This window comes from Bos grunniens, chromosome 7, assembly GCF_055505025.1.
Source record: "Bos grunniens cultivar Pamir isolate PY7600 chromosome 7, Bosgru_T2T1.0, whole genome shotgun sequence".
NCBI classification, from domain to species: Eukaryota; Metazoa; Chordata; class Mammalia; order Artiodactyla; family Bovidae; genus Bos; species Bos grunniens.
Window position 1 is genome coordinate 20,283,382 of NC_141171.1, and position 26,493 is coordinate 20,309,874.

Here is a 26,493-nt window from a genome sequence, read left to right on the forward strand (position 1 = left end):
CCAGTCCCACCCAACTTGCGCTGGCTACCGCCAAGCCCTTGGCATCAGCAAGAGATGGGCCCATGTGGCAGGTGGAAGACACTGGTAGAATAAATTCAGAACTGAGTGAATGAATGGTGCACCCCCGCCTGTACCCCCCCGTGCCCCCCGCCCGCACCCCCTGCACCCCCGCGTCCGCATCCCCCACCCCTCCATCGCTCCCCCTGCCTTTCTCCAGGCACTGTCTCGCATCTGGTGGAGGGACCGCTCCTTCTCTTCCTGAGGATCTGAGCACAAAATCTGCTTCTCTACCCCAACATGAGTGGCAGGATCCCTACTCTGAGAATTTTCTATCAGTTCCCAGCTGGGCAGCTTTGGGCAAGTCACCGGGGCCCCCTCAGTTTCTTCTCCTCAAAAAATGGGAACAGAGACTTCCCTGGCAGTCCGGTGGTTAAGACTGTGCTCCCAATACAGGGGGTGATGGGTTGGATCTCTGGTCAGGGAACTAGAATCCCAGGTGCCACACCTTGCGGCCAAAACAAAAAAATCACCCCCCCCCAAAAAAAAAGAAACAACATGAAACACTGGATAGCAGCTATCCTACAATAAAAACCAGCAAGCACAAAATGTTCAAAAATGGAAACAACACTGGCCTCTGCTCCTAGGGCTGTTTCCTTGAGTAACTGAACGAATGTTGGTCCATAAAGTGCTCAGAGCTTTGCTGGGCACACAGTAGGGCAGCACTTTCTAATCTCCATCCACAGGTGGCTGGTCTGAATGAATGAGAGCTGGGTGAGATACACACAGGATTTGGAAGAGCTGCTCTGCAGAAAAGAACCTAAAATAGTTCATTAGTTTTACACATCGATTCCTTGTAGAGATGACAATGGTTTTGAATGTACTGGGTTAAATGAAATATATTGTTAAAAGTAATGTCACCTGCTTGTTTTATTTTTATTTATTTTTGGACATGCCCCATGGTATGTTGGATCTTAGTTCCCTGACCATGGGATGAAACCCACACCCCCTACATTGGAAGTGTAGAGTCTTAACCACTGGACCACCAGGGAAGTCCCAGGTTTTTAAAATTTCTTAAGAATGTGGTCGCTCAGTTCAGTTCAGTCGCTCAGTCATGTCCGACTCCTTGGGACCCCATGAATCGCAGCACGCCAGGCCTCCCTGTCCATCACCAACTCCCGGAGTTCACTCAGACTCACGTCCATCAAGTCAGTGATGCCATCCAGCCATCTCATCCTCTGTCGTCCCCTTCTCCTCCTGCCCCCACTCCCTCCCAGCATCAGAGTCTTCTTCAATGAGTCAACTCTTCGCATGAGGTGGCCAAAGTACTGGAGTTTCAGCTTTAGCATCATTCCTTCCAAAGAAATCCCAGGGCTGATCTCCTTCAGAATGGACCGGTTGGATCTCCTTGCAGTCCAAGGGACTCTCAAGAGTCTTCTCCAACACCACAGTTCAAAAGCATCAATTCTTCGGCACTCAGCCTTCTTCACAGTCCAACTCTCACGTCCATACATGACCACAGGAAAAACCATAGCCTTGACTAGACGAACCTTTGTTGGCAAAGTAATGTCTCTGCTGTTGAATATGCTATCTAGGTTGGTCACCACTTTCCTTCCAAGGAGTAAGCGTCTTTTAATTTCATGGCTGGAGTCACCATCTGTAGTGATTTTGGAGCCCAGAAAAATAAAGTCTGACACTGTTTCCACTGTTTCCCCATCTATTTCCCATGAAGTGGTGGGACCGGATGCCATGATCTTCGTTTTCTGAATGTTGAGCTTTACGCCAACTTTTTCACTCTCCACTTTCACTTTCATCAAGAGGCTTTTGAGTTCCTCTTCACTTTCTGCCATAAGGGTGGTGTCATCTGCATATCTGAGGTTATTGATATTTTTCCTGGCAATCTTGATTCCAGCTTGTACTTCCTCCAGCCCAGCGTTTCTCATGATGTACTCTGCATATAAGTTAAATAAGCAGGGTGACAATATACAGCCTTGACGTACTCCTTTTCCTATTTGGAACCAGTCTGTTGTTCCATGTCCAGTTCTAACTCTTGCTTCCTGACCTGCATACAGATTTCTCAAGAGGCAGATCAGGTGGTCTGGTATTCCCACCTCTTTCAGAATTTTCCACAGTTTATTGTGATCCACACAGTCAAAGGCTTTGGCATAGTCAATAAAGCAGAAATAGATGTTTTTCTGGAACTCTCTTGCTTTTTCCATGATCCAGCGGATGTTGGCAATTTGATCTCTGGTTCCTCTGCCTTTTCTAAAACCAGCTTGAACATCTGGAAGTTCACGGTTCACATATTGCTGAAGCCTGGCTTGGAGAATTTTGAACATTACTTTACTAGCGTGTGAGATGAGTGCAATTGTGCGGGAGTTTGAGCATTCTTTGGCGTTGCCTTTCTTTGGGATTGGAATGAAAACTGACCTTTTCCAGTCCTGTGGCCACTGCTGAGTTTTCCAAATTTGCTGGCATATTGAGTGCAGCACTTTAACATCATCATCTTTTAGGATTTGAAATAGCTCAACTGGAATTCCATCACCTCCACTAGCTTTGTTTGTAGTGATACTTTCTAAGGCCCACTTGACTTCACATTCCAGGATGTCTGGCTCTAGGTGAGTGATCACACCATCGAGGTTATCTTGGTCGTGAAGATCCTTTTTGTACAGTTCTTCTGTGTATTCTTGCCATCTCTTCTTAATATCTTCTGCTTCTGTTAGGTCCATACCATTTCTGTCCTTTATTGAGCTCATCTTTGCATGAAATGTTCCTTTGGTATTTCTGATTTTCTTGAAGAGATCTCTAATCTTTCCCATTCTGTTGTTTTCCTCTGTTTCTTTGCATTGATCGCTGAAGAAGGCTTTCTTATCTCTTCTTGCTGTTCTTTGGAACTCTGCATTCAGATGTTTATATCTTTCCTTTTCTCCTTTGCTTTTTGCTTCTCTTCTTTTCACAGCAATTTGTAAGGCCTCCCCAGACAGCCATTTTGCTTTCTTGCATTTCTTTTCCATGGGAATGGTCTTGATCCCTGTCTCCTGTACAATGTCACAAACCTCATTCCATAGTTCATCAGGCACTCTATCTATCAGATCTAGGCCCTTAAATCTATTTCTCACTTCCACTGTATAATCATAAGGGATTTAATTTAGGTCATACCTGAATGGTCTAGTGGTTTTCCCTACTTTCTTCAATTTAAGTCTGAATTTGGCAATAAGGAGTTCATGGTCTGAGCCACAGTCAGCTCCTGGTCTTGTTTTTGCTGACTGTATAGAGCTTGTCCATCTTTGGCTGCAAAGAATATAATCAGTCTGATTTCGGTGTTGACCACCTGGTGATGTCCATGTGTAGAGTCTTCTCTTGTGTTGTTGGAAGAGGGTGTTTGCTATGACCAGTGCATTTTCTTGGCAAAACTCTATTAGTCTTTGCCCTGCTTCATTCCATATTCCAAGGCCAAATTTGCCTGTTACTCCAGGTGTTTCCTGACTTCCTACTTTTGCATTCCAGTCCCCTATAATGAAAAGGACATCTTTTTTGGGTGGTGGTTCTAAAAGGTTTTGTAGGTCTTCATAGAACCATTCAACTTCAGCTTCTTCAGCATTACTGGTTGGCGCATAGACTTGGATTACTGTGATATTGAATGGTTTGCCTTGGAAACGAACAGAGATCATTCTGTCGTTTTTGAGATTGCATCCAAGTACTGCATTTCGGACTCTTTTATTGACCATGATGGCCACTCCATTTCTTCTGAGGGATTCCTGCCCACAGTAGTAGACATAATGGTCATCTGAGTTAAATTCGCCCATTCCAGTCCATTTCAGTTCGCTGATTCCTAGAATGTCGACATTCACTCTTGCCATCTCCTGTTTTACCTGCAGGTAAAAGGGACTTAAGAGTCTTTCACTCCCTCCCCAAATTTCCCCATATTCCTTCCATTCATTCATTCATTCACTTCACAAATATTTATTGAACACCTGCTATGTACCAAGCACTGTTCTATGCCACGGGGACACACGAATAAGCAAGAGCAAATTCCTACTTCAGAGAGGAGCAATCTAAGGGAACTCCCTGGTGGTCCAGTGGTTAGGACACAGTGCTCTCACTGCCAAGGGCCATGGTTTGATTCCTGGTCTGGGAACTAAAATCACAAGCTACGTGTGTGGCCACAAAGGAAAAAAGAGAGAGAGAGAGACATCTAGGAGAAACAGATAAACAAGCAGACAATACACAAGGCATTTCAGCTGCTAATAAATGCTTTGAAAATAATAGAGATATTGTACAGCAGCAAGAGAATGTGATCAAAAAAGGCTCCACAGTTGATATGTGCTTTCAGTTGTTCTTTAGTCACTGAGCACCTATCCCAGTGTTTTCCAGTAGAACTACAGGGCGATGTAAAATTTTAAATGGCATTTAAAGTTTTCTAAGAATGCTCAAACTCCCGCACAATTGCACTCATCTCACACGCTAGTAAAGTAATGTTCAAAATTCTCCAAGCCAGGCTTCAGCAATATGTGAACCGTGAACTTCCAGATGTTCAAGCTGGTTTTAGAAAAGGCAGAGGAACCAGAGATCAAATTGCCAACATCCGCTGGATCATGGAAAAAGCAAGAGAGTTCCAGAAAAACATCTATTTCTGCTTTATTGACTATGCCAAAACCTTTGACTGTGTGGATCACAATAAACTGTGGAAAATTCTGAAAGAGGTGGGAATACCAGACCACCTGATCTGCCTCTTGAGAAATCTGTATGCAGGTCAGGAAGCAAGAGTTAGAACTGGACATGGAACAACAGACTGGTTCCAAATAGGAAAAGGAGTACGTCAAGGCTGTATATTGTCACCCTGCTTATTTAACTTATATGCAGAGTACATCATGAGAAACGCTGGGCTGGAGGAAGTACAAGCTGGAATCAAGATTGCCAGGAAAAATATCAATAACCTCAGATATGCAGATGACACCACCCTTATGGCAGAAAGTGAAGAGGAACTCAAAAGCCTCTTGATGAAAGTGAAAGTGGAGAGTGAAAAAGTTGGCGTAAAGCTCAACATTCAGAAAACGAAGATCATGGCATCCGGTCCCACCACTTCATGGGAAATAGATGGGGAAACAGTGGAAACAGTGTCAGACTTTATTTTTCTGGGCTCCAAAATCACTACAGATGGTGACTCCAGCCATGAAATTAAAAGACGCTTACTCCTTGGAAGGAAAGTGGTGACCAACCTAGATAGCATATTCAACAGCAGAGACATTACTTTGCCAACAAAGGTTCGTCTAGTCAAGGCTATGGTTTTTCCTGTGGTCATGTATGGACGTGAGAGTTGGACTGTGAAGAAGGCTGAGTGCCGAAGAATTGATGCTTTTGAACTGTGGTGTTGGAGAAGACTCTTGAGAGTCCCTTGGACTGCAAGGAGATCCAACCGGTCCATTCTGAAGGAGATCAGCCCTGGGATTTCTTTGGAAGGAATGATGCTAAAGCTGAAACTCCAGTACTTTGGCCACCTCATGCGAAGAGTTGACTCATTGAAGAAGACTCTGATGCTGGGAGGGAGTGGGGGCAGGAGGAGAAGGGGACGACAGAGGATGAGATGGCTGGATGGCATCACTGACTCGATGGACGTGAGTCTGAGTGAACTCCGGGAGTTGGTGATGGACAGGGAGGCCTGGCGTGCTGCGATTCATGGGGTCGCAAAGAGTCGGACACGACGGAGCGACTGATCTGATCTGAAAATGATGCTGAAGCTGAAGCTCCAATACTTTGGGCATCTGATGCGAAGAGCCGACTCATTGGAAAAGACTCATTGGAAAGACTGAAGACAGGAGAAGGGGACGACAGGATGAGATGGTTGGATGGCATCACCGATTCAACAGACATGAGTCTGAGCAAACTCTGGGAGTTGGTGATGGGCAGTCTGCATGCAGTCCATGGGGTTGCAAAGAGTCCGATGCCATTGAGCATTGAGCGACTGAACAACCTGCAGGACTCAGTACTGAAGGTAATAGCCTCTATGGCCACAAGGGGGCGCCCGAAACCAGGCTACCAATCCCAGTCGCGGCAGCTTTAGTTTCCATCCTGCAAAATGGGAATTTTGAGCAGGGACACGGGAGGATGAAGCCCGAGGAGCAAAAGCCGCTGCCCTATCCCGACCCTGGCCCCTCCTCTGCACTTCCAGTTGTCTGAGTCAGTGGTTCTCAAACTCTATCAGGCATCCGAAACGCCTAGAGCCTCAGCGAAAGATTATGAGTCCCCACACCCCGAGGTTTTGATCCAGGAGCCCTAGGTGGGGCGGGACGGGCCGGAGAACCTGCATTTCTAACGAGCTCCTGGTGGATGCTGATGGGGGCAGGTCCGGGCACCTTGCTTTGAGAACCATGGATATAAATCTTTTCTCAAGGCAGATTCAAAATGAATCAGGACCAAAGAACTCCTCTTGGAGCCTTTTAGAAAAATGGTGGCAAAATACACAAAGCATATATTCACAAACTATTCACTGGCATAGCTTGGCTGCATTCAGGACCTTCACACTGTTGTGCGACCATCCCCACCATCACCTCCAGGACTTTCTCAGCTTCCCAAACGGAAGCTCTGTGTCGATGAAACACTGACTCCTCACCGCTCCCCCACCACCTACTTCCTGTCTCTATGGATCTGACTCCTCCAGGGAACTCAGGTGAGTGGAATCAGACACTATTTGTCCTGTTTTCTGGCTTCTCTCACTGAGCATCGTGTCCTCAAGGTTCATCCATGTTGCAGTGTGTGTCAGAATCTCCTTTTTAAGGCGGAATCATATTCCATCGTATGGGTAGACCATATACGTGTATCCATCATCTGTTGATCCCCTCCCCTCTGAGTTGGCTCATTTCTAACAGCTAAGCTGGGGGATCCCTCCACCTGATCCTGGGTCCTGTTCTCTACATCTTCCCTTTTCTTCATTTGTCTCCTTATTTTGATAGAGAGGACTTCTAGGCTCAGAGGGTAAAGCATCTGCCTACAATGTGGGAGACTCGGGCTTGATCCCTGGGTTGGGAAGATCCCCTGGAGGAGGAAATGGCAACCTACTCCAGTACTCTTGCCTGGAAAATCCCATGGACTGAGAAGCCTGGTAGGCTACAGTCCATGGGGTCACAAAGAGTCGGACATGACTGAGCAACTTCACTTCCACTTTTGATAGAGAATATTTTAGAAGCATCTTTCTGAGCCCTGGGTCTGACTGAAGGCTGCTCTGTCTCGCTGTTTCCCCTTCATCCCATCACCCAGCACCCCAAAGCCCAGTCTCAGCCTCCCGCTGACCTCGCCAGCAACCTGACAGTGAAGAGAGGGGTCACGTGTCTGGAGTTGGACAGGCCTGGGTGAAAATATCCCAGCTCCGACCTACACCAACTGGGTGCTCAGATCCCCCACCTGCCTCTGAGCAGAAATCATTAATAATGAATAAAACTACTAATAGCAACACTTATTATTCCCCAAACCATGACTTCAGAATGAATAACTTCCTGACCGTGGCACTGGTGAGCTCACCACTGCCCTTTAATAATATTATCATTCTTAACACAATAAGAAAAGAGGCTGCTTCACGACGAGGTATTTTGTGTGATTCCACACATGTGGCTTCAGCCCTCTGGGCTCCTGTTTCCTCATGTGTGAAATGGGGATGATAATAGTTTCCATCTGGTTGATCAATATTATCAAGTATTTATCATCTTCTAGGTGTAATGTTTTGTGTTAGGTAATGGGGATAAAACTCAACCTTCAGAAAACTAAGATCATGGCATCTGCTCCCATTGCTTCATGGCAAATAGATGAGGAAACAATGCAAAAAGTGAGAGACTATTTTTGGGGAGGGCTCCAAAATCACTGCAGATGGTGACTGCAGCCATGCAATTAAAAGATGCTTACTCTTTGGAAGGAAAGCTATGACTAACCTAGACAGCATATTAAAAAGCAGAGACATTACTTTGCCAACAAAAGTCCATCTAGTCAAAGCTATGGTTTTTCCAGTAGTCATGTATGGACATGAGAGTTGGGCTATAAAGAAAGCTGAGCACCAAAGAATCCATGCTTTTGAACTGTGGTGTTGGAGAAGACTGTTGAGAGTCCCTTGGACAGCAAGGAGATCCAACTAGTCAATCCCAAAGGAAATCAACCCTGAATATTCACTGGAAGGACTGATGCTGAAGCTGAAGCTCCAATTGGGCCACCTGATGCAAAGAAATGACTCGTTGGAGAAGACCCTGATGCTGGGAAAGATTGAAGGAGGGAGAAGAAGGGGACGACAGAGGATGAGATGGTTGGATGGCATCACCGACTCGATGGACATGAGTTTGAGTAAGCTCCAGGAGTTGATGATGGACAGGGAAGCCTGGAGTGCTGCAGTCCATGGGGTTGCAAAGAGTTGGACACAACTGAGCAACTGAACTAAATTGAATGGGGATATAATAGTAGTTTTAAGAAAAGGAAACAGGGACTTCTCTGGTGGTCCAGTGGCTAAGACCCCATGGTCCCAATGCAGGGGGCCCGGGTTTGATCCGTGGTCAGGGAACTAGATCCCACACGCCTCAACTAAGACCCAATACAGCCAAATACATAAATAAATAAAATTTTTTTAATCAAAAAAAAAAAAATCAGGTCTCTGACTTTGGGGGATATTGCATAGCACTGAGCTCGACACTTAAGAATGTTATTATTATGTATAACTAATTTTTACCACATTACAAATACACGTTATGTATCATAAATATCTTATTTTACTTATTAGTATTACTTGTCATACTATATCACTATTTATTTTTTTTAATATATCACTATTTAATAACGTTAATATATCAAGCAACCCACTCCAGTATTCTTGCCTGGGATAATCTCACGGACGGAGGAGCCTAGAGGGCTACAGTCCATGCTGTCATAGAATCGCACACGACAGAGAGACTGAGCCCTACAGCAGTATTGGCAGAAATGGCGCTGCTCTTCCATTCTCTGGGCGCGTGAGGGCGCTCGTGGAGCTCCCGGGGACTCTGACGCATGCAGGCCCCGCCCCCGAGTCCCTATTGGCGATGCGCGAAGTGCGCGATGGCGCAGCGCCTGGCCCCGCCCCGGGCCCGCCCCTCGCTCCCTGGCCCGGCCCCCTCCCTCCGCTCTCCAGCCGGCGGCGGTTGTTGTTCAGCGACGGCGACCGCAGCTCGGGTCGCAGCCTCCGGCCGCCCGGCCGCCCGCCAGCCCGCCGGCGGGTCCGCGCGCGGCCATGGAGCTGGAAGTGCCGGACGAGGCGGAGAGCGCCGAAGCCGGGGCCGTGACCTCGGAGGCGGCCTGGGCAGCGGAGAGCGGCGCGACAGCAGGTAACGGTTCCGGACCTTCCTCCCCTCCCCGCTCTCCGAATGGACCCGCCTGACCCCCCTGCCGGGGCCCAGTGGACCCGTCCGAGCGCTGGAGGGGCGTCGGGACCCGCTGCAGGAAGGCCGGAACGTTCCACTCGGGGGCGCTCGCGGGGGGGATGGAACGCCCCACTCCGGGGCCAGGGGACGCGTCGTCTGGGGCCCGAGGGAGGACGGAACACCCCGCCTCGGTTGCTCAGGCGTGGCGCCGCCCATTCCTGGGGTCCTTGGGGAGAGCTGTGGGTCTGGGGGCGGGGGTGGGTGCAGGGCCCCATTCTGGGAGGCTGTGGGTGGAGCAGCCCCGGTTGGAGGCGCGCGGGGAAGATGGGTCCTCACCTCTGGGCGGGGGGAGGCGACCCCTGTTTAGGACGCGCCATGGGTGAGTGGGTGCCCCGCCTGCCTCCTGCTGAGGGCTCTGGGGGACGACATCCCACCCGGTCTTGTGAGGGGGCTGCTCTACGCGTGGGATTGTGGAGTAGCCCCGTTCCGGTGAGGAGCCCTGCCTCCAAAGGGTGATGCGGACCCTCTGCTCCCGGCCGCCCACCTTGCTAGTGTCAGCTCCCGGGCCTCACCTCTTGCCCTGCAAGCGGTCACCCTCTGGGCCCATCTTACTGGTCGTGAAGGGCAGGGGCTGCTGTGGTGGAAATGGGGGGTCTCGAAGGCCAGCCGGGTCAGCCTCCTGACTACCTTATCATTCTTTGTGGAATTCACCAGACCAGGTTTTTAGTTCACTGGCCGTTCTTTCCCTTTCTGGGCCTCGGTTTACTTGCTCTAACAGGAGGGGGCTAGGGGTTGACATCTCCAGACACCTTCAGTGCCAGGGCTCTACAAGCAGGTGGGGAACAGGAGAGCCCCCAGCCTTTTCCCTGGATGTTGAGAGGGGGCTGCCGTGGCTCTGTAGGGGGTACTGCTTTCCCCTGCCCCTCTCCTGGGCCTGTATCCCTCGCCTTTCCCTAGAGCAGGTTTGGGGAGGGAGGCGGCCTCACCCAGCCCTGCGGGCTCCAGGCCGAGGCCAGTCCCTGCCTGGAGGGGCCGGTTCCTTCTTGGTCCAAATTTCAGGCTCCCAAGTACGAAGTTTCCGGATCATCAGAATTCTCCATTTCCCCCTACCTCCCCCCCGAGGCAGCCCTCGCTGGCGAGTCCCTGTGGACGCCCACCTGGGGCACCCATCCTCCTCCTCCCCCGGGCCTCCCGAAGCTTCCGTGGCAGGCGGGAGATACTGCGCTGCCCGGGAGTTGAGGGAAATGTCTGGAGGAATAGCCGGAGCAGGGAGCAATCTCCACCCCGCCCCAGCCCACCCCGGGCTCCGGAGCACTCCCACCGCTCCCCTTCCTGCTACCATCTGGAGCTGCATGGTGGATGACCCCGTTCAGCTCCACCATCCGGCCCCCACGCCCTGCTTCTTTGCTGGCAGTGATGCCATGGCTTGCCAGCACCAGACAGTGGAGGGGCCCAGCTGAAGTCCCTTCTCAGCCCCCTGACCTCCACCAGCAGTCCTCTGCCCTATATGGGCAGAGACAAAACAGCCTAGGACGCAGTGACCACAGGAAAGCCACACAGCAAACGTCTGTCTTATCAGGGGCTAGGTGATGGGGTCAGATAAAGTTCAGGCCCCAGCTGTGGTTGGGTCTGAACCCAGGGACTTGACCAGTGAGATCCCCCCCCCGACCCCCGCCTGTCCCCAAACCCACAGAAACCCCACTCCCACAGCTGATGGCTTATTTCACTCACTGTAGGGTCAATAGCTCCCTCTCTTCTGCTGAACCCATTTCTGTTAAGTTTAGGGAACAACTGTCCACGCCTTTCCTGCTGCTCACACAGATGCGTAAACACACAGCTGGGGCTGCTCATTCACCAGGGGGTTTGGAGGGTACCCTCACACCTTGGCGCCAGTGACGGTTGGGGCTGGAAAATTCTTTGTTGTGGGGACACTATCGTGGACACTATGGGGGGTGGAGCACTCACTTGATGCCAGGAGCCCCCCAGTTGTGATGACCACAGACCTCCTCCCCAGACATCACCCCTATTCCCTGGAGACGCAGCCACCAAAGGTCAGGCCTGCTGTACTTCCCTTATCATTCTATGCCTTGCTGGCTTTTTTATCCACAATATGATCCCCCCGACTCCCCATCCCCACGTTGGTATCAGTTCTTTTCAGAGAAAGAGAATACAGTGCTATGATTGAGAGGGTGGAAACTGTAGCTTGCCTGAGTTCCACTCAGGTGCTCTGTGACCTCCAAGGTCAAATGCCTTGATCTCTCTGAGTCTCAGTGTCCCCATCTGTAAAATGGGGCCACGCCGCCAGCAGTACCTGAATTAGCGCATCAGCAAGTGGAGAGTGCTTGGGGAACTTTAGCAACAGCCCACACCGGTCAGGCCTTACTAACTCAGGGCCTCCTGGTGGGGGACGGTTGGGTGGTGTCTGGAGCTGGCTTTGTTGTCACAGCCATACTGCAGTAAACACCCTTGGACGTGGCCTGGCGCTATGGTGCTTTCATCTCTAGAGGTTGAAGTCCCTGCCTCTGAGTGGCTGGGCCAGGGGCAAGCAGGTTGACGCTTGGGGGCTTTGTGAAGAGTCCCGGCAGGGCTGAGAGAGCCTGGCTGTCTGTGTGCCCACAGCCTTGCTAGCTCCACTCTGGATGTTATCGGCCTCGGTCACTGGGGCCAATCTGATGGGAGTTAAATGTTGGTGGTGTTTAGAATCTGGTTACTTTAAACACCTGGGTTCCCAAGGCTGGTCCAGGGAAGGCCTGCTGGGGTTCTCTGCTGGCTTTTGGGGACTGTGTGGGGTGTCTGGCTCCAGCAAGGATCTCAGGGAGGGCTGGGCCCTGTGGGGGCCCATGAGCTACCTGTGGGCTTCAGCCGTGCTGTGGTCTGGTGCTTCTGAGCTATTTCCCTCCTGCCCTTCTTGCTTCCATGATATTTCAGAACAGTCAGCTTCGTCCCACAGACCCCCAACCCCTTCCCACGTCTAACTTGGTGGCAGATTTTGTTGGCTTTGCCTCCAAATGGACTGAAAATCCACCCACTTCCCCCCACCCCTCTGCCTCCTCCTGGTTTAGCCCCATCCTCATGGCTGGCCTGATCTGTCTCTTCCTGTGATACTGCCACTCAACTCCAGAAGGCTCTGCCCCTCCTCTGCCACAGCCCTCCAGGGTCCCACGTCTCTGGGAAAAAAGCACAGGTCCTCCCCAAGGCCATGCATGTCCTGCCCTCCCCTCTTTCCCCTTCTCTCACTCTGTAAAAGACCCCCAGGCCTCCACCCTGCTCCTCCAGCACACCAGACCCAGTCCTGTCCCAGGGCCTTTGCACCTGCTGTGCCTTCTGCCCGGGATGCTTGTCCTCCATATCCCTGTCTTTGCTTCTGGAGCTCTTCCAAGTTTTTGCTATGACATCTCCCCTTGGGCTTCCCCTGATGGTTGAGGGGCCTGAAGGAGGGGCAGGAAGCCAGCACGGCCCAGGCAAAGGCCTGAGTGGCTTGAAGAGCAGTGGGGGCCATCATGGCTGGGCAGATGGGGCCTCCTTATGAGGCTTCCTCTGCAGCTGCAGGTGGATGGTAACCTGGGGCTGTGGCCGCCCTTGTCCCCTCACTGACTCAGCTACAGCCTTTGGAGGCAGAAGGGTCCCAGTTCTAATCCCACCCTGGCCCCTTTCTAGTGACGTGATGTCTGGCATTTGGTCGGCACACTCAGTTCCTTCTGTAAAGCAGCCTCGGGAGCTAGACCATCTTTGCCAGCTGGGGACTCTCTTCCTTGGTTTTTGCATCTGTGAAATGGGCAGATGACTGTGCCTTCTTGGAGGGCTGGGCCAGGTGGATTGGCCTGTAGAGCCCTGGAAGGATGGATGGGGACTGCTCGAGGGACCACTTCCCTCAGAACCTGGACAGGCAGGGCCCATGTCCAACTGGGCTCATGCGGTCATGTGGTTATCTCTCGCCCTGCGCCTGGTTGTGGCCTGTTGGACATTCATGGAGGCTGGCTGGGGGTGGGGGTCAAGTACCAGGGCTCCCTCACCCTCAGGTTGGTGGGGGTTAGGATGCCATGGCAAGCAGGTGAGACCAGGGGTCGTAGACTGAGGCCCGAGTCCATCCCACCTGCCGGTTTTTGTCTGTCGCGTCTCGTTGGTGCTTGGCCATGCCCTGTCACTTGCCTGTCGTCCACAGGGAATCCAGCTACAGCGACAGAGCTGAGTGTTGAGATGGGCTCGTGGCCTATGAAGTCGGGAAAACTTGCTGACTGGTGCTCTATGGAAGATGCCTGCCAAGCCCTGAGTCAGGCCACGCCAGCTCCAAGGGAGCTGTGAGGGTAGTGAAAGGGGCATCCTGGCCCCAAGGGGTGACCAAGACCTGCTGTCTTAGAGCTGTCAGGGAACAGGTGACCCGAGGGAGAAATAGTAGCCATGTCAAGCATGTAGGCAGGAGATCAGCTGTGCAAAGGCCCTGAGGCAGGAATGAGCGTGGTGGGGACCTGGCCTCACTTGGGTTCTGGTCTGAGTCCAGTTCATGGTTCTGGCAGGTGTAAGCAGGGTGGTAAGTCACACTCCAGAGTGATCACACTTGGGCTGCTTGGTAGGGAGAGGGCTGTGGGGCCAGGGGCCTGGACGGGGGTCTTGTGGGGGTGGAGAAAGATGAGGGAGTCTGCACCCTGGAGTTGATGAGGGCAGATAGGGAAGGGCCCAAGAAGCAGCAGGTCTAGGGGTCCAGGCTCTGGCAGGCTTGTGCTGATGGGGGAAGGGAGGGTCTGGTGGGCTTCCCAGGATTCCCAACGCAGGTGGAGGCCCATGGGACCTTGGGTGGGGCGGCCTGAGGCTCAGCCTGACTTACTCTTGCCTGGGCCAAGGACTGTGTACCTCTCTCCACCTCGCAAGGTAAGGACAGTGGGGTCCCAAAGATTTGGTAGGGCAGAAAGAGGTGGGACCCACCTCCCCTGGCAGCACTCATTAAGTGACAGCATTTACCAGCCTGGGGGCTGAGGATAAAGAGCTTCTGGACTCCAGGCCCCCTGTTCACCCAGCCTGCCGCCCCGGCCCAGCCCCAGCCATGTCACCACTCAAAACAGTCCAGGTCAGAACCCTGCTGGGAATTGCCAGGCTGCTGCCAGTTGGCTTCGGGGCTTGAGGTGGGACCGCCCACATTGGGGATTACTGACTTGGGGATTAGTTGAGGGGCCCCTGCACTAATTAGGCACCACCAGGCCGCCTGGAGAGGTTAGGGTCCAACCTGAGGAACCAGATGCCAGAGCCAGCAGGAGGGCATCTGGGGACCTGGCGTCTGGCTCTGACCCAGGAAAGGGACCCCAGCATTAGTCATAGTAGCGCCTCACTCAATCACACACTCATCGTGTCCATATGTGGGCCTTGATCCTGGGGGCCGGGGATGTCCTTGAAAGTTTGAGGCTGTGGGATGCAGGGCAGGTGTTTGTGTACACATGGGTGCTGAAGAGTGGCTGGGCCAGGCGCTGGAGCCAGCCCAAATGAGACAGCGTGGTCCCTGTGTAGGGGGTGTGGGGGTGGGGGGTTGCCAGTGGGGTGCATGCAGACAGTAAGTAAAGGAGGAAAAGAGGTATAATGCTGCCAAGGGGAAGAGAAGAGCAGAGCAGAGAAGGGGAGAGAGAGGACAGGGGTGTGTACTATGGAGTGTGGAGAGGGGCTTCCAGCACGTGCAAAGGCCCTGGGGCAGACCATGTTGGAGGAACATAGAGGAGGCTTGTGTGTCTGGAGCAGAGTGGGGAGGGGAGGTCAGGGAGGGGATGGGGCAGGTTGTGCAGGACCTGGGGGAGGACATGGGCTTTTATCCCAGGGAGTTGGGAGCCCTGGAGGGCTGTGGGCAGAGGAGGGGCAGGCCCTGACTTAGCTGCTCACAGACTAAGCCACAGTGGGAGACGGACTGTGGGGAAGGAGGAGGGGGTAGGGTACCAGGGCAGAGGGGACTGTGCGGGTCGTGGTGGGTGGGGCTGGGGCTCAGGTGGAGGCAGGAGTGATTCAGAGTAGATTTCAGAAGCCAGGTTGACAGGACTGATTGAAGGGTTGAGCATGGAGGGGAAAGAGACAGAGGGGAGTAGGGGGTGACTCCCATGTTGTGACCTGCGCCCCAGAAAGACAAGCTGCTTCGTCTAAGGTGGTGGACGGGGTGAGAGCAGGTGTGGGGGACGGTTGGGTACAGTGTTAGTGTGAGACACAAAGAAGTGCTTGAGGGCAGAAGACCCAGTCTGGAGCCCAGGGGTGGTGGGCAGGTGGCTTTGGGGTGGGGAGGTGGGGGCGAGGCAGGGCCAGGGCCTCCCTGTGTGGAGCGAAGACCAGGCAGCTGAAGTCCCTGTTTGGAGACACGTCTTAGCGCCTCTGGTAGGACATGGCCTTTCCAACCTCTGACCACTGGAGGGAAGGTGACCAGGGAGCGGGCGCAGAGGATTTGGGGTCCCAGCAGCTCCGGGAGGCTCATAGGGGAAGCAGGATTCAGACTTGCCTTCCTCTCGGGGTCCCGTGAGGGTTAGATGAGCTAGCCCACAGGAACTGTCCAGGACAGGGCCCAGCCCTGGAGGTTGGTGGCCCAAGGGGCACCTACCAGGGCAGAAATTTGAGTGGGCTGTCTCTTGGGTCCTTCTGCCACCAGCCAGGGGCTGGGATGGATGTGGAAAGAGCAGGGGCCTTTATCGGGGTGTCCTCAGGATAGGAGGGACGATCAGGGTCAGCACCCTGAGCCAGCTTAGGGTTGACTGGTTTGATGGCGGTGGCTCTGGGATGTGGGGTGGGCCCTGACTGGGCCTGGCCTGGCCAGGGGTGGTTAGGGTGGGGCCCCCGGGCTTGTGTGTGAGCAGGATGAGGAGGGGGAGGGTGTGAACCATGGTGGCTTGGTTTGCACAGCACACATGTGCTCATGGGCAAGTTGTTTGTGATCTGGGAGTTGGCTGACTCAAGGAGGGACGGTCCCCAGGTCTGCAGGACCCCCAAGATGTTGGAGCGTCGTTAAGATGCATGTGGTTAATCCCAGGTGAACTGTTCTGAGCTCCCTCCAGCAAGGGTGAGTGCTGTGCCTCATCCATTTCTTCCATCTGTGCTGAACTTACACACAAGGGGATGTTTTGATGTAGTTGCAACTTGTATATATGTATCTCTCATACTAATACATATCAAATCTGAGTCAGAGAAAACATGAATCAGAGAGAAAGGTTTTCACGTATTTCATCTTAATGTTTCATCTTCATTTTGTTGAAAATGTATCCTGGGACTTCTCTTGTGGTCCAGTGGTTACGATGCTGCACTTGCATTGCAAGGAGTGTAGGTTCGATCCTTGGTCAGGGAACTAAGATCCCATATGCCAAGTGGCATGGCCATAAAATAGAAAAAAAAAAAAAAAGTTTCCCTGCAAAAGGAGCAAAAAAACCTGAGATAAAGGGACCTACCCACCGAGGTCAAAGATAAGAGAGTTCTTGATACCTCTGACCATAAAGAGAGTTCTTGGGCCCGTCTGCATCCTGTCTTGATTCCATACTCACAGACCCTTTTTCCCCACTCACTCCACTTCTGCATTCCATCCTGCACATCTCAGGACTCTTACCTCACTTTCTGGGAACTGCATATCAATTGCATCGTGTGTTTCCCATTTTCAAATTACATACCAGTCTTTTACTTGTTGATCTGTAGGAGCTTTTTATATATTATGGAAGGTTTATTTATTTTTTAAATCCATGATACAAGTAAGTGCAAGAAGCGTCTCCCCATCTTCTCTTACAGTGATTATTGACGCCAGGCAGATATTTTCTTTTCATGTGGTCACATTTATCATTGTCTCTCTTTCTATGGTTTCTCAGGTTGGTGAGTGTGTCATTTGTGCTGAGGTTACAGTTAAATTCCTCTAGTGCGTCCATAATTTTACTTTTTCCCCTTTATGTTTAAATTCCTGTTAGATTTGGAGTTTATCCCGGCATGAGATGTGCGAGGGTTTAATTGAGCAGAGTGCTCCCGGGCACCTCTGGGTCATCCCAGCCCCTCTTCTGGATAATCTGCCTTCCTCCCGCTGGCAAATGTCACCTCCCTCACAGGCCAGACTCCGGCGAGCGGCTGGTCTATTTCTGGACTTCTATTCGATTCCCCTCATCTGCCTCTGCCTTCATGCAGGAGTCATGCCTTCAGCTACAAGTAATAACACGTTTACCAGAAGAAAAGCTGCAGTGAGACCTGCAGTTGGTGGAAAGTGAGCGTTTGTTTCTGTCTCAACCCTGCATCTCTGCAGAGGCAATGACTGTCTTTCTGGGTATATTATTATCCTTTCAGCATTTTACTTTGAAAACTTTGAAACCTTCACAGGGTTCTGGGGACATTCTGGCGACACCCACATGCCCTCTGCCATGAAGTCCAGGGGAAGGAGGACACGCAGGGCTGGGCTCCCTAGGGCTCTGTCACCCAGGGTCACGACTGATCCCCACGCGGCCTGGTCTGACGCCAGCTGTTGATTCAGTCAGAAATGCAGAAAGCCCGGCGCTAAAGAGACCCCGCACCTTACCCTTGTCTGTGGTCTGAGGGCTGAGCCCAGCAGGCAGGGCATCACCTCACTGGGCATGTGGGGGGCATGCTAGGACCTCGCTGATCTGCATGTACCTGGGAGTGAACGTGTGAGTTACAGGTACATGCCAACCACTAGGTAGACCTGCAGATGGGGAATCTGTGAGTAAGGAGGACGGAGGAGGCCGGGCTGTGTGTCCCATAAACAAAGAGGCTCCCTGAGCCCAGCGCAGGGTCACGTGGAGGAAATGGAACGTGGGACAGGATTCAGTTCCATGAATTAACTCAGGCCGTCCTGCGTGGTAACATCTGCTTCCTCCCTGGGACTCCATCCAGGGTCACACTCAGCATTTGGGGTCAGTGGGACCCTCTGAGGGCCGCTCTGTGACCGAAACCTCAGATGACCGCCCATACCCTGCCACCTGTGGAGCCACTGGGCATGTGCCTGGTGACCCTGCCCTCCTTCAGGGAAGGGAACCTGTCCTCCGCCTGCTCCTCCAGGAAGCCCACTTGATTTCCCTGGCCAAGGCCGCTCCCACTGCCCTTAGGCCTTTCATGTGCTGTGCTGGCCATGTGGTGACCATCCACTGCCCTGTGGGTCGTCTCTGCCTGAGCTGCAGGCCCTGAACTCTGGCAGCAGACCTGTGCTTGGTCCCGATGGCTATTCTGCTGTCTGTGGCACCAGGAGTGAAGGTTCTGGAACCTTCTTTCTCTCAGGGCCCGCAGAGTCCTGGACAAACACCCCTGCCTCTGCCCCCTTTGCCATCCCCGGCCCTGTCCTGTGCAAGGCTTCCTGTTTACCACTCTGGAGACACTTGCTCCGTGCACGGAGATGGGGGGTTGCGGTGTGGGCTGCTGGTCAGGACTTGGCCCCCACCTGCACACTCCCCTCCAGCCACATCAAACCCTGTCTGCTGTTCCTGGAGAGTGTCCCATCCCATCACCACAGGGCCTTTGCGTGTGCTGCCCACTGCATCCCCCCAGCCCCCCTTAGAAGTCAGCTCTCATGATTTTTCTCTTCTGTGAAGCTGCCATGTGTTTCTGGCACAAAACACAGATCTGGCTCCACCCTCAGGCCCACCCCGGGCACCTCTCTCGCCAGCACCCCTCATCTCCCACGCCCTCCGCCCCCGCCCACAATGCAGGGACCCCGGGTTCAATCCCTGGTCAGGGAACTAGATCCCACATGCTGCAGCTAAGATCTGGCACAACTGAATAAATAAATATGGTAAAAATACTTCATTGCTTAAAAACTCTACTGGCTATTTGAGCCTTTAGAAAGTAGTAATAATTTTGCAGTGGTAATGTCAAAGATCACTTATGACAGGTCACTGTACCAAGCATAGTAGTGATGAAGTTTGACACGTGAGAATTAACAGAATGTGACTCAGAGACTTGAAGGGAGCAAATGCTGTTGGGTAAACGACGTTGGCACACCTGCCCAGTGCAGGGCGCCCACAGATGTGCAGCGTGAGGAGCACGCGGTGTTTGCCCCGTGCAGTGAGGCAAGATTGGGCTGCAGACCTGTCTGCACTTAGGCATTTTCCTAAGCGCTTTTTTTTGGGTAACGGCTTTGTTGAGATAGAATTCGCATGCCACTGGGTTTACCTATTCAAAATGTGTAATTCAGTGGTTTCACTATATTCAGAGTTGTGCGGCCATCACCACAGTCGATTTTAGAGCACTTTCATCACCCCAAAAGGAAACCCGTCCCCATGAGCAGTCACCGTCCATCCCCTCCCCAGCCCCTGACCACCAGGAACCCACTCTCTGTGTCTGCGGATCGGCCTGCTCTGCGCGTTTCCCGTCAGTGGAGTCACACCCTGTGTGTCCTTCCATGTCTGCTTCTCTCACTGAGCACCGTGTTCTCAGGGTCTGCCCATGTGGTAGCAAGTGTCAGGGCTTCTCTCCTTCTCGAGGCCAAGTGACGCTCCCGGGTGTGGAGGGACAACGTGTGTTTATCCACCCGTCTGTGGGCATTTGGGCTGTTTGCACCTCTCGGCCCATGTGGCTCCATGTACAGCCCTTATGTGGACACGGGTCCTCGTGTCTCTTTGGCGGACACCCAGCCTTGGGGCTGCTGGGTCCAATGGAAACTCCGGTTACCCTTCTGAGGAGACACCGCCCTGTTCCCACTCAGCTGCACCTGTCCCCCTGCCCCATCCTCATCGTGGGGTGGGGGTGGCGCTCACCATGATCTCCAGGTGTGTTTCCCTGATGGTCAGTGAACATCTCTTGCCTGTTGGCCATTTATGTTTCCTTTTTGGAGAAATGTCTGTTCAAATCCTTTGCTTCTTTTCTTTTTTCTTTCCTTCTTTTTTTCTTTTAAACGTTTTTTTTTTTTTTGATGTGGACTATTTTAAAGTCTTCCTTGAATTTGTTGCAACGTAGTTTCTGTTTTATGGTTTGGTACCTTGGCCATATGGTATGTAGAATCTTAATTCCCCGGCCAGGGATCAAACTCACACCCCCTGCATTGGAAGGCGAAGTCTTAACCACCAGGCACCGCCAGGAAAGTCCCTGCTTGTCTTCCAGTTGGGTTGGTTTTCGTTTCATCGCTGAATTGTAGACCTTCTTTCTATGGTTTCGACACGAGCGCCTCCTCGGGGAGATGATTCACAGTGCTCCCTCCTGTTCTGTGGGTGGTCCTCTCACCTCCGCAGTGGTGCCTGTGGAAGCACAGATGTATTTCATTGTGACCAGGCCCCATTTCTCTCTTTTCCTTGGCTGCTGGTGGTGTAGCCGAGAAATCCCTGCCTGACCTGGGGTCATGAGGATTGACCTTGTTTTCCTCTGAGGGTTTTATGGCCTTAGCCCTCGCGTTCGTTTAGGCTTATGATGCGTCTGAGTTAATTTTGTGTTGCTGTGAGCGGGACCCCAGTGTCTCCTCTCGTCCAGTTGTCTTGGTGCCCTTATCTTCTGGTCTCCGGTCACTGGGGGGCCAGGACAGATTCCAGTCTGGGAAGAGCTGCAAGTGGACCCTAATCACCAACCACTCATGGGTCCTGCAGTGACAGATGGGGCAGGGCCTGCCCCCTCCCTGCCCTCACCTCTTGTCGCTCACTCTGTTCCGGCCTCAACAGCCTCTGGCTGACCCCTGGCTCCGCAGTCCCAGTCCTGCCTCAGGACCTTGGTGCTGGCTTCTCCTGCTGCTGGGAGGTTGTACGGCTCTCAGATGGCTGGTTCCTTCCCAGTTCTTCCGTGGATGCGGTTGTGGCTCAGGCTGGAGTCTGCTGTCTGATGTCAAATGCATCCTCCTCTCTTGGTCCTGAGTGGCCTCTGGTGAGTGACCTGGCCTCTCCGGGCCTCGACCTCCACATCTGCTGCGTGGACGTGATGATAGCACCAGTCCTGTGGGCTGATGGGCAGTTTCAGTGAATCAGCAGTGCTGGCTTCATCGCACGGCCATGCTCAGCAGTAACTGTTCCTGGGCCCTCGTCCTGTTGCTCCGGCTGCTCCCCACGGTAACCAGTGGGCCAGAACTGGAGGCCCACACGGCAGGCTGTACCCCGAGGCTCCTGCCCCTCTCTGCGCCAAGCCTGCCTGCCCTGGCCCAAGACCTTGACATGATTCCTGGGGTCACCACCAGGGAGAGAGGGTGGGTGCTGGTGTCCATGGTGGTGCCAGGTACCTGCTCGTGGGCTGCAGGAGATGTGACTGCTACCCACTAAGGGAGCAGCTGCTGGAGGAGCAGTGGTACAGGAGAAGGTCTAAACCAGGCAGGGTGTGACTTATGATCAGTGGCAGGGAGTGGTGTCAGGGGCCAACTCCAGCCAGTGGTCAGGGAAGGCCTCTCTGAGGAGGTGCCATTTGATCCAGGCCTGATCCGTGAGCTGGTGCAGAGTGTTCCACACAGAGGAGAAGCATGTGCAAAGACCCTGGGGCAGGACTGTGCCTGGCACGTGTGGGGAACAGTGAGGGGGCTGTGTGGTGGGAACACAGGGAGTAAGGGCAGGAGGAGGAGGGGGTGAGGGCCGGAGGACCCACCATGTGGACTGCTCTCTGTCTGCTCTTCCCCTTTGTCCTCCAGGGGCCATGTGGATACCAGGCAGCACCCATTAGTTACTGCCGTGTAACATTATCCCAGAGCGTCATGGCTTAAAACAGCGAGAAACACCTGTCATCTCACGCTTTCTGTGGGTCGGGAATCCAAAGGGTGTCTTAGCACCACACCTCGTGGCTCCATCTCTTAGGAGGTCGCAGTGAGGCTGTGGGCCAGGCGGGAGGAGCTGCCCCCAGGATGGAGCCTCCATTCCCTCATGTGTAAAATGGGACGCTCCTAACACCAGATGGTCAACACTGAAATCAGATTGATTATATTCTTTGCAGCCAAAGATGGAGAAGTTCTATTCTATACAGTCAGCAAAAACAAGGCCGGGAGCTGACTGTGGCTCAGATCATGAACTCCTTATTGCCAAATTCAGACTTAAATTGAAGAAAGTAGGGAAAACCACTAGACCATTCAGGTATGACCTAAATCAAATCCTTTATGATTATACAGTGGAAGTGAGAAATAGATTTAAGGGACTAGATCTGATAGAGTGCCTGATGAAGTATGGACTGAGGTTCGTGACATTGTACAGGAGACAGGGATCAAGACCATCCCCATGGAAAAGAAATGCAAGAAAGCAAAATGGCTGTCTGGGGAGGCCTAACAAATAGCTGTGAAAAGAAGAGAAGTGAAAAGCAAAGGAGAAAAGGAAAGATATAAACATCTGAATGCAGAGTTCCAAAGAATAGCAAGGAGAGATAAGAAAGCTTTCCTCAGCGATCAATGCAAAGAAATAGAGGAAAACAGAATGGGAAAGACTAGAGATCTCTTCAAGAAAATCAGAAATACCAAAGGAACATTTCATGCAAAGATGAGCTCAATAAAGGACAGAAATAGTATGGACCTAATAGAAGCAGAAGATATTAAGAAGAGATGGCAAGAAAACACAGAAGAACTGTACAAAAAGGATCTTCACGACCAAGATAACCTCGATGGTGTGATCACTCACCTAAAGCCAGACATCCTGGAATGTGAAGTCAAGTGGGCCTTAGAAAGCATCACTACGAACAAAGCTAGTGGAGGTGATGGAATTCCAGTTGAGCTATTCCAAATCCTGAAAGATGATGCTGTGAAAGTGCTGCACTCAATATGCCAGCAAATTTGGAAAACTCAGCAGTGGCCACAGGACTGGAAGAGGTCAGTTTTCATTCCAATCCCAAAGAAAGGCAATGCCAAAGAATGCTCAAACTACCGCACAATTGCACTCATCTCACACGCTAGTAAAGTAATGTTCAAAATTCTCCAAGCCAGGCTTCAGCAGTATGTGAACCGTGAACTTCCAGATGTTCAAGCTGGTTTTAGAAAAGGCAGAGGAACCAGAGATCAAATTGCCAGCATCTGCTGGATCATGGAAAAAGCAAGAGAGTTCCAGAAAAACATCTATTTCTGCTTTATTGACTATGCCAAAGCCTTTGACTGTGTGGATCACAATAAACTGTGGAAAATTCTGAAAGAGATGGGAATACCAGACCACCTGACCTGCCTCTTGAGAAACCTATATGCAGGTCAGGAAGCAAGAGTTAAACTGGACATGGAACAACAGACTGGTTCCAAATAGGAAAAGGAGTACGTCAAGGCTGTATATTATCACCCTGTTTATTTAACTTCTATGCAGAGTATATCATGAGAATCGCTGGGCTGGAAGAAGCACAAGCTGGAATCAAGATTGCTGGGAGAAATATCAGTAACCTCAGATATGCAGATGACACCACCCTTATGGCAGAAAGTGAAGAGGAACTCAAAAGCCTCTTGATGAAAGTGAAAGAGGAGAGTGAAAAAGTTGGCTTAAAGCTCAACATTCAGAAAACGAAGATCATGGCATTCGGTCCCATCACTTCATGGGAAATAGATGGGGAAACAGTGGAAACAGTGTCAGACTTTATTTTTCTGGGCTCCAAAATCACTACAGATGGTGACTCCAGCCATGAAATTAAAAGACGCTTACTCCTTGGAAGGAAAGTGATGACCAACCTAGATAGCATATTCAAAAGCAGAGACATTACTTTGCCAACAAAGGTCCATCTAGTCAAGGCTATGGTTTTTCCTGTGGTCATGTATGGATGTGAGAGTTGGACTGTGAAGAAAGCTGAGTGCCAAAGAATTGATGCTTTTGAACTGTGGTGTTGGAGAAGACTCTTGAGAGTCCCTTGGACTGCAAGGAGATCCAACCAGTCCATTCTAAAGGAGATCAGCCCTGGGTGTTCTTTGGAAGGACTGATGCTAAAGCTGAAACTCCAGTACTTTGGCCACCTCATGTGAAGAGTTGACTCACTGGAAAAGACTCTGATGCTGGGAGGGATTGGGGACAGGAGGAGAAGGGGACGAAAGAGGATGAGATGGCTGGATGGCATACCAACTGATGGATGTGAGTCTGAGTGAACTCTGGGAGTTGGTGATGGACAGGGAGGCCTGGTGTACTGCGATTCATGGGGTCACAAAGAGTCGGACACGACTGAGCAAATGAACTGAACTGAACCCCTGTCTCATCAGATGGGGCTGTGTGATCACCTTGGCTCAAGGGACCTCAAAGTGCAGGAGCCCCTGTGACACCCCTGGAGCCCAGCCAAGCATTGGGGACCTGGCTCGGCTGCCAACTTGCCAGGGACTTTGGGCGGGTTGAGGCCCTTGGATTCTGGAAGCCCCCTGGGAAGTGGAGCCTGGGACTGAATGTGAGAACAGCCCCCACCTGGCTGGCAGCACCACCCCGCCAGTGACCAGGGGTCTTCCAGCCACGGCCCCCACCTCACCCTGAAGGCCTTGTCTGCTGGAAACCAGTATGGCATGTGTCGTCTGGTGCAGTGTGTGTCGCCCAGCGCGGGCTGCCGGAAAGTAAAAATGTACATCTGGGAGGAAAACTGGGCCAGGAAGCCTTGTACACCAGCCCTGAGACAGCACGTGGCCCTCCACTGGACGCCTGCGGGGTGAGCGGAGCGCTATCCCTGGGCACTCTGGCCATTGTCCTCCATTCTGGCCCCTGTCTGCTGTCCGCCTCCTGAGCACTGGGCCCTGTGCCCTGGTTTCCCCTGGGGAGCCCCTGCCCACCCCCCCAGGCAGGGTGCTGCAGCCCTGGGTGAGCAGGACCAGGCCCCACAGGGTCAGAGCCTCCCTGCCCTGGGACTTCGCAGGGGACAAGAGGAAGGGGCAGCTGGTCCACCCCTGGGCCCAGGCGTCTGTTGGGGGGTCAGCACCAAGGACAGCAGTGCTGCACCGGGGAGACAGAGCCCAGCGAGGCTTGAAGCCCATCACCACGACCTCTTTGGTCTTGCTGGGTTGCAGACCTTTTTTGTGAGGAGCTGGGTGGTCTGTGTGGGAGCCGACGCAGCTGTGATTGTGAATGAGCGGGAGGGGCCGTGCGCCAGTAAAACCTTGTAACGACTGCGGTGAGTTTGGTCCATGGGGCAGGTTGCTGGCTCTTGATTTACATCAACAAATATTCTTCCCCCCACCCTCACCTTGTTTCTTCAAGGAGCATCCATCGTGTTTCTGTCTCGACTCACATCCGAATACCCCTTCTCTGAGCCCAGTTTCTTCCTCTAATAGGAGAGACTACCAGGATGTTGCTTAGACAGGCTGGGCTGGAAGCACCACAGTCCATGGCCGTAGTGGCTTCCAGCCCTTCATCTGATGTCCAGCTTGAGGGAACATGTTGGAGACACTTGGGGCCTGCATTCCCACCACTCTTCCCCGAGGCTCCTGACAGGGCGTACTCTCAGCCTCCTCCATGCAGCCCTTCTGGGTTTCTCACTCAGCCGATACTCACTGAGGTCCACACCATGCCCAGCCCTGGGCGGGTGCCGAGGCATCCAGGACAGGAAGTGGAGCTTTTGGTGGAGTTGGGAGGGCATTGGGGGCAGGATTGTCATGTGTTATGCAGAGGGGGTGATCCAGGCCACCAGGGGAGGATAGAGCTGGGGCTGCTGCGGCCCCAGGACAGGCGTGGGGAAGGTGAGCTCTGCCCAGGTGTGAACCAGACACAGCTTCCCTCTCCTTAGCTCTGCATCACAGGGGTGGAGCCGCGCCCTACCCAGTGATGGTATGGGCCCAGTGGAAGACCTCGCACAACCAGGCACGTCTGCCCAGCGCAGAGCAAGTCACTCATCAAACCCCCCAGGCCCTGGGGCTTGCTGGCTACGCAACCTCAGTCAGGCTATGTGGCTCTGACCCCGTTATCTGGAAACTGGACACCAGAACCTCCTCCACCCGCCGCACCCCCTCTCTCCCCTGCTCCAGCCTCGGGGTAGCTCTCAATGCAGCCAGTAGTGACCTTGCAGCCTTTGAAGTCACCGCGCCAATGGGCCTCAGCCTCTCCAGCTGTAAAGTGGGTTGAATGGCAGTTATCTCCTGGAGGTGGTGAGAGGGTTGGAGACTTGGCTGGATAGACCCTAACCCAGGGAGGCTGTGTGTGTGTGTGTGTGTGTGTATGCACGTGTGTGTGTGCGCACATGCTGTAGCCTTTCATTACAGTGCACTTCAAACAGAAGACAAAACAGACTGGATAGTGCAAGTAAGTGCATTTTTATCACGAAATATTTTAAATACCAGAGAGTAATATAATAAGCAGCCACATCCAGGCTCTGCCTCCTG

The 26,493-nt window shown here is 52.5% G+C and overlaps 1 protein-coding gene across 10 annotated transcripts in view; it reads left to right on the plus strand.

The window, feature by feature from the left end:
• The first annotated feature begins 9,131 nt into the window (after positions 1-9,131).
• Positions 9,132-26,493, plus strand: part of PIP5K1C (phosphatidylinositol-4-phosphate 5-kinase type 1 gamma) — a 50,146-nt gene continuing 32,784 nt past the window's right edge. For all 10 annotated transcript variants that reach the window (XM_086410176.1, XM_086410179.1, XM_086410183.1 and 7 more), the window contains exon 1: positions 9,132-9,326. In XM_086410176.1, the coding sequence (XP_086266302.1) occupies positions 9,233-9,326 (94 nt within the window). In that variant the 5' untranslated portion in view covers positions 9,132-9,232. The remainder of the gene's footprint in view (positions 9,327-26,493) is intronic.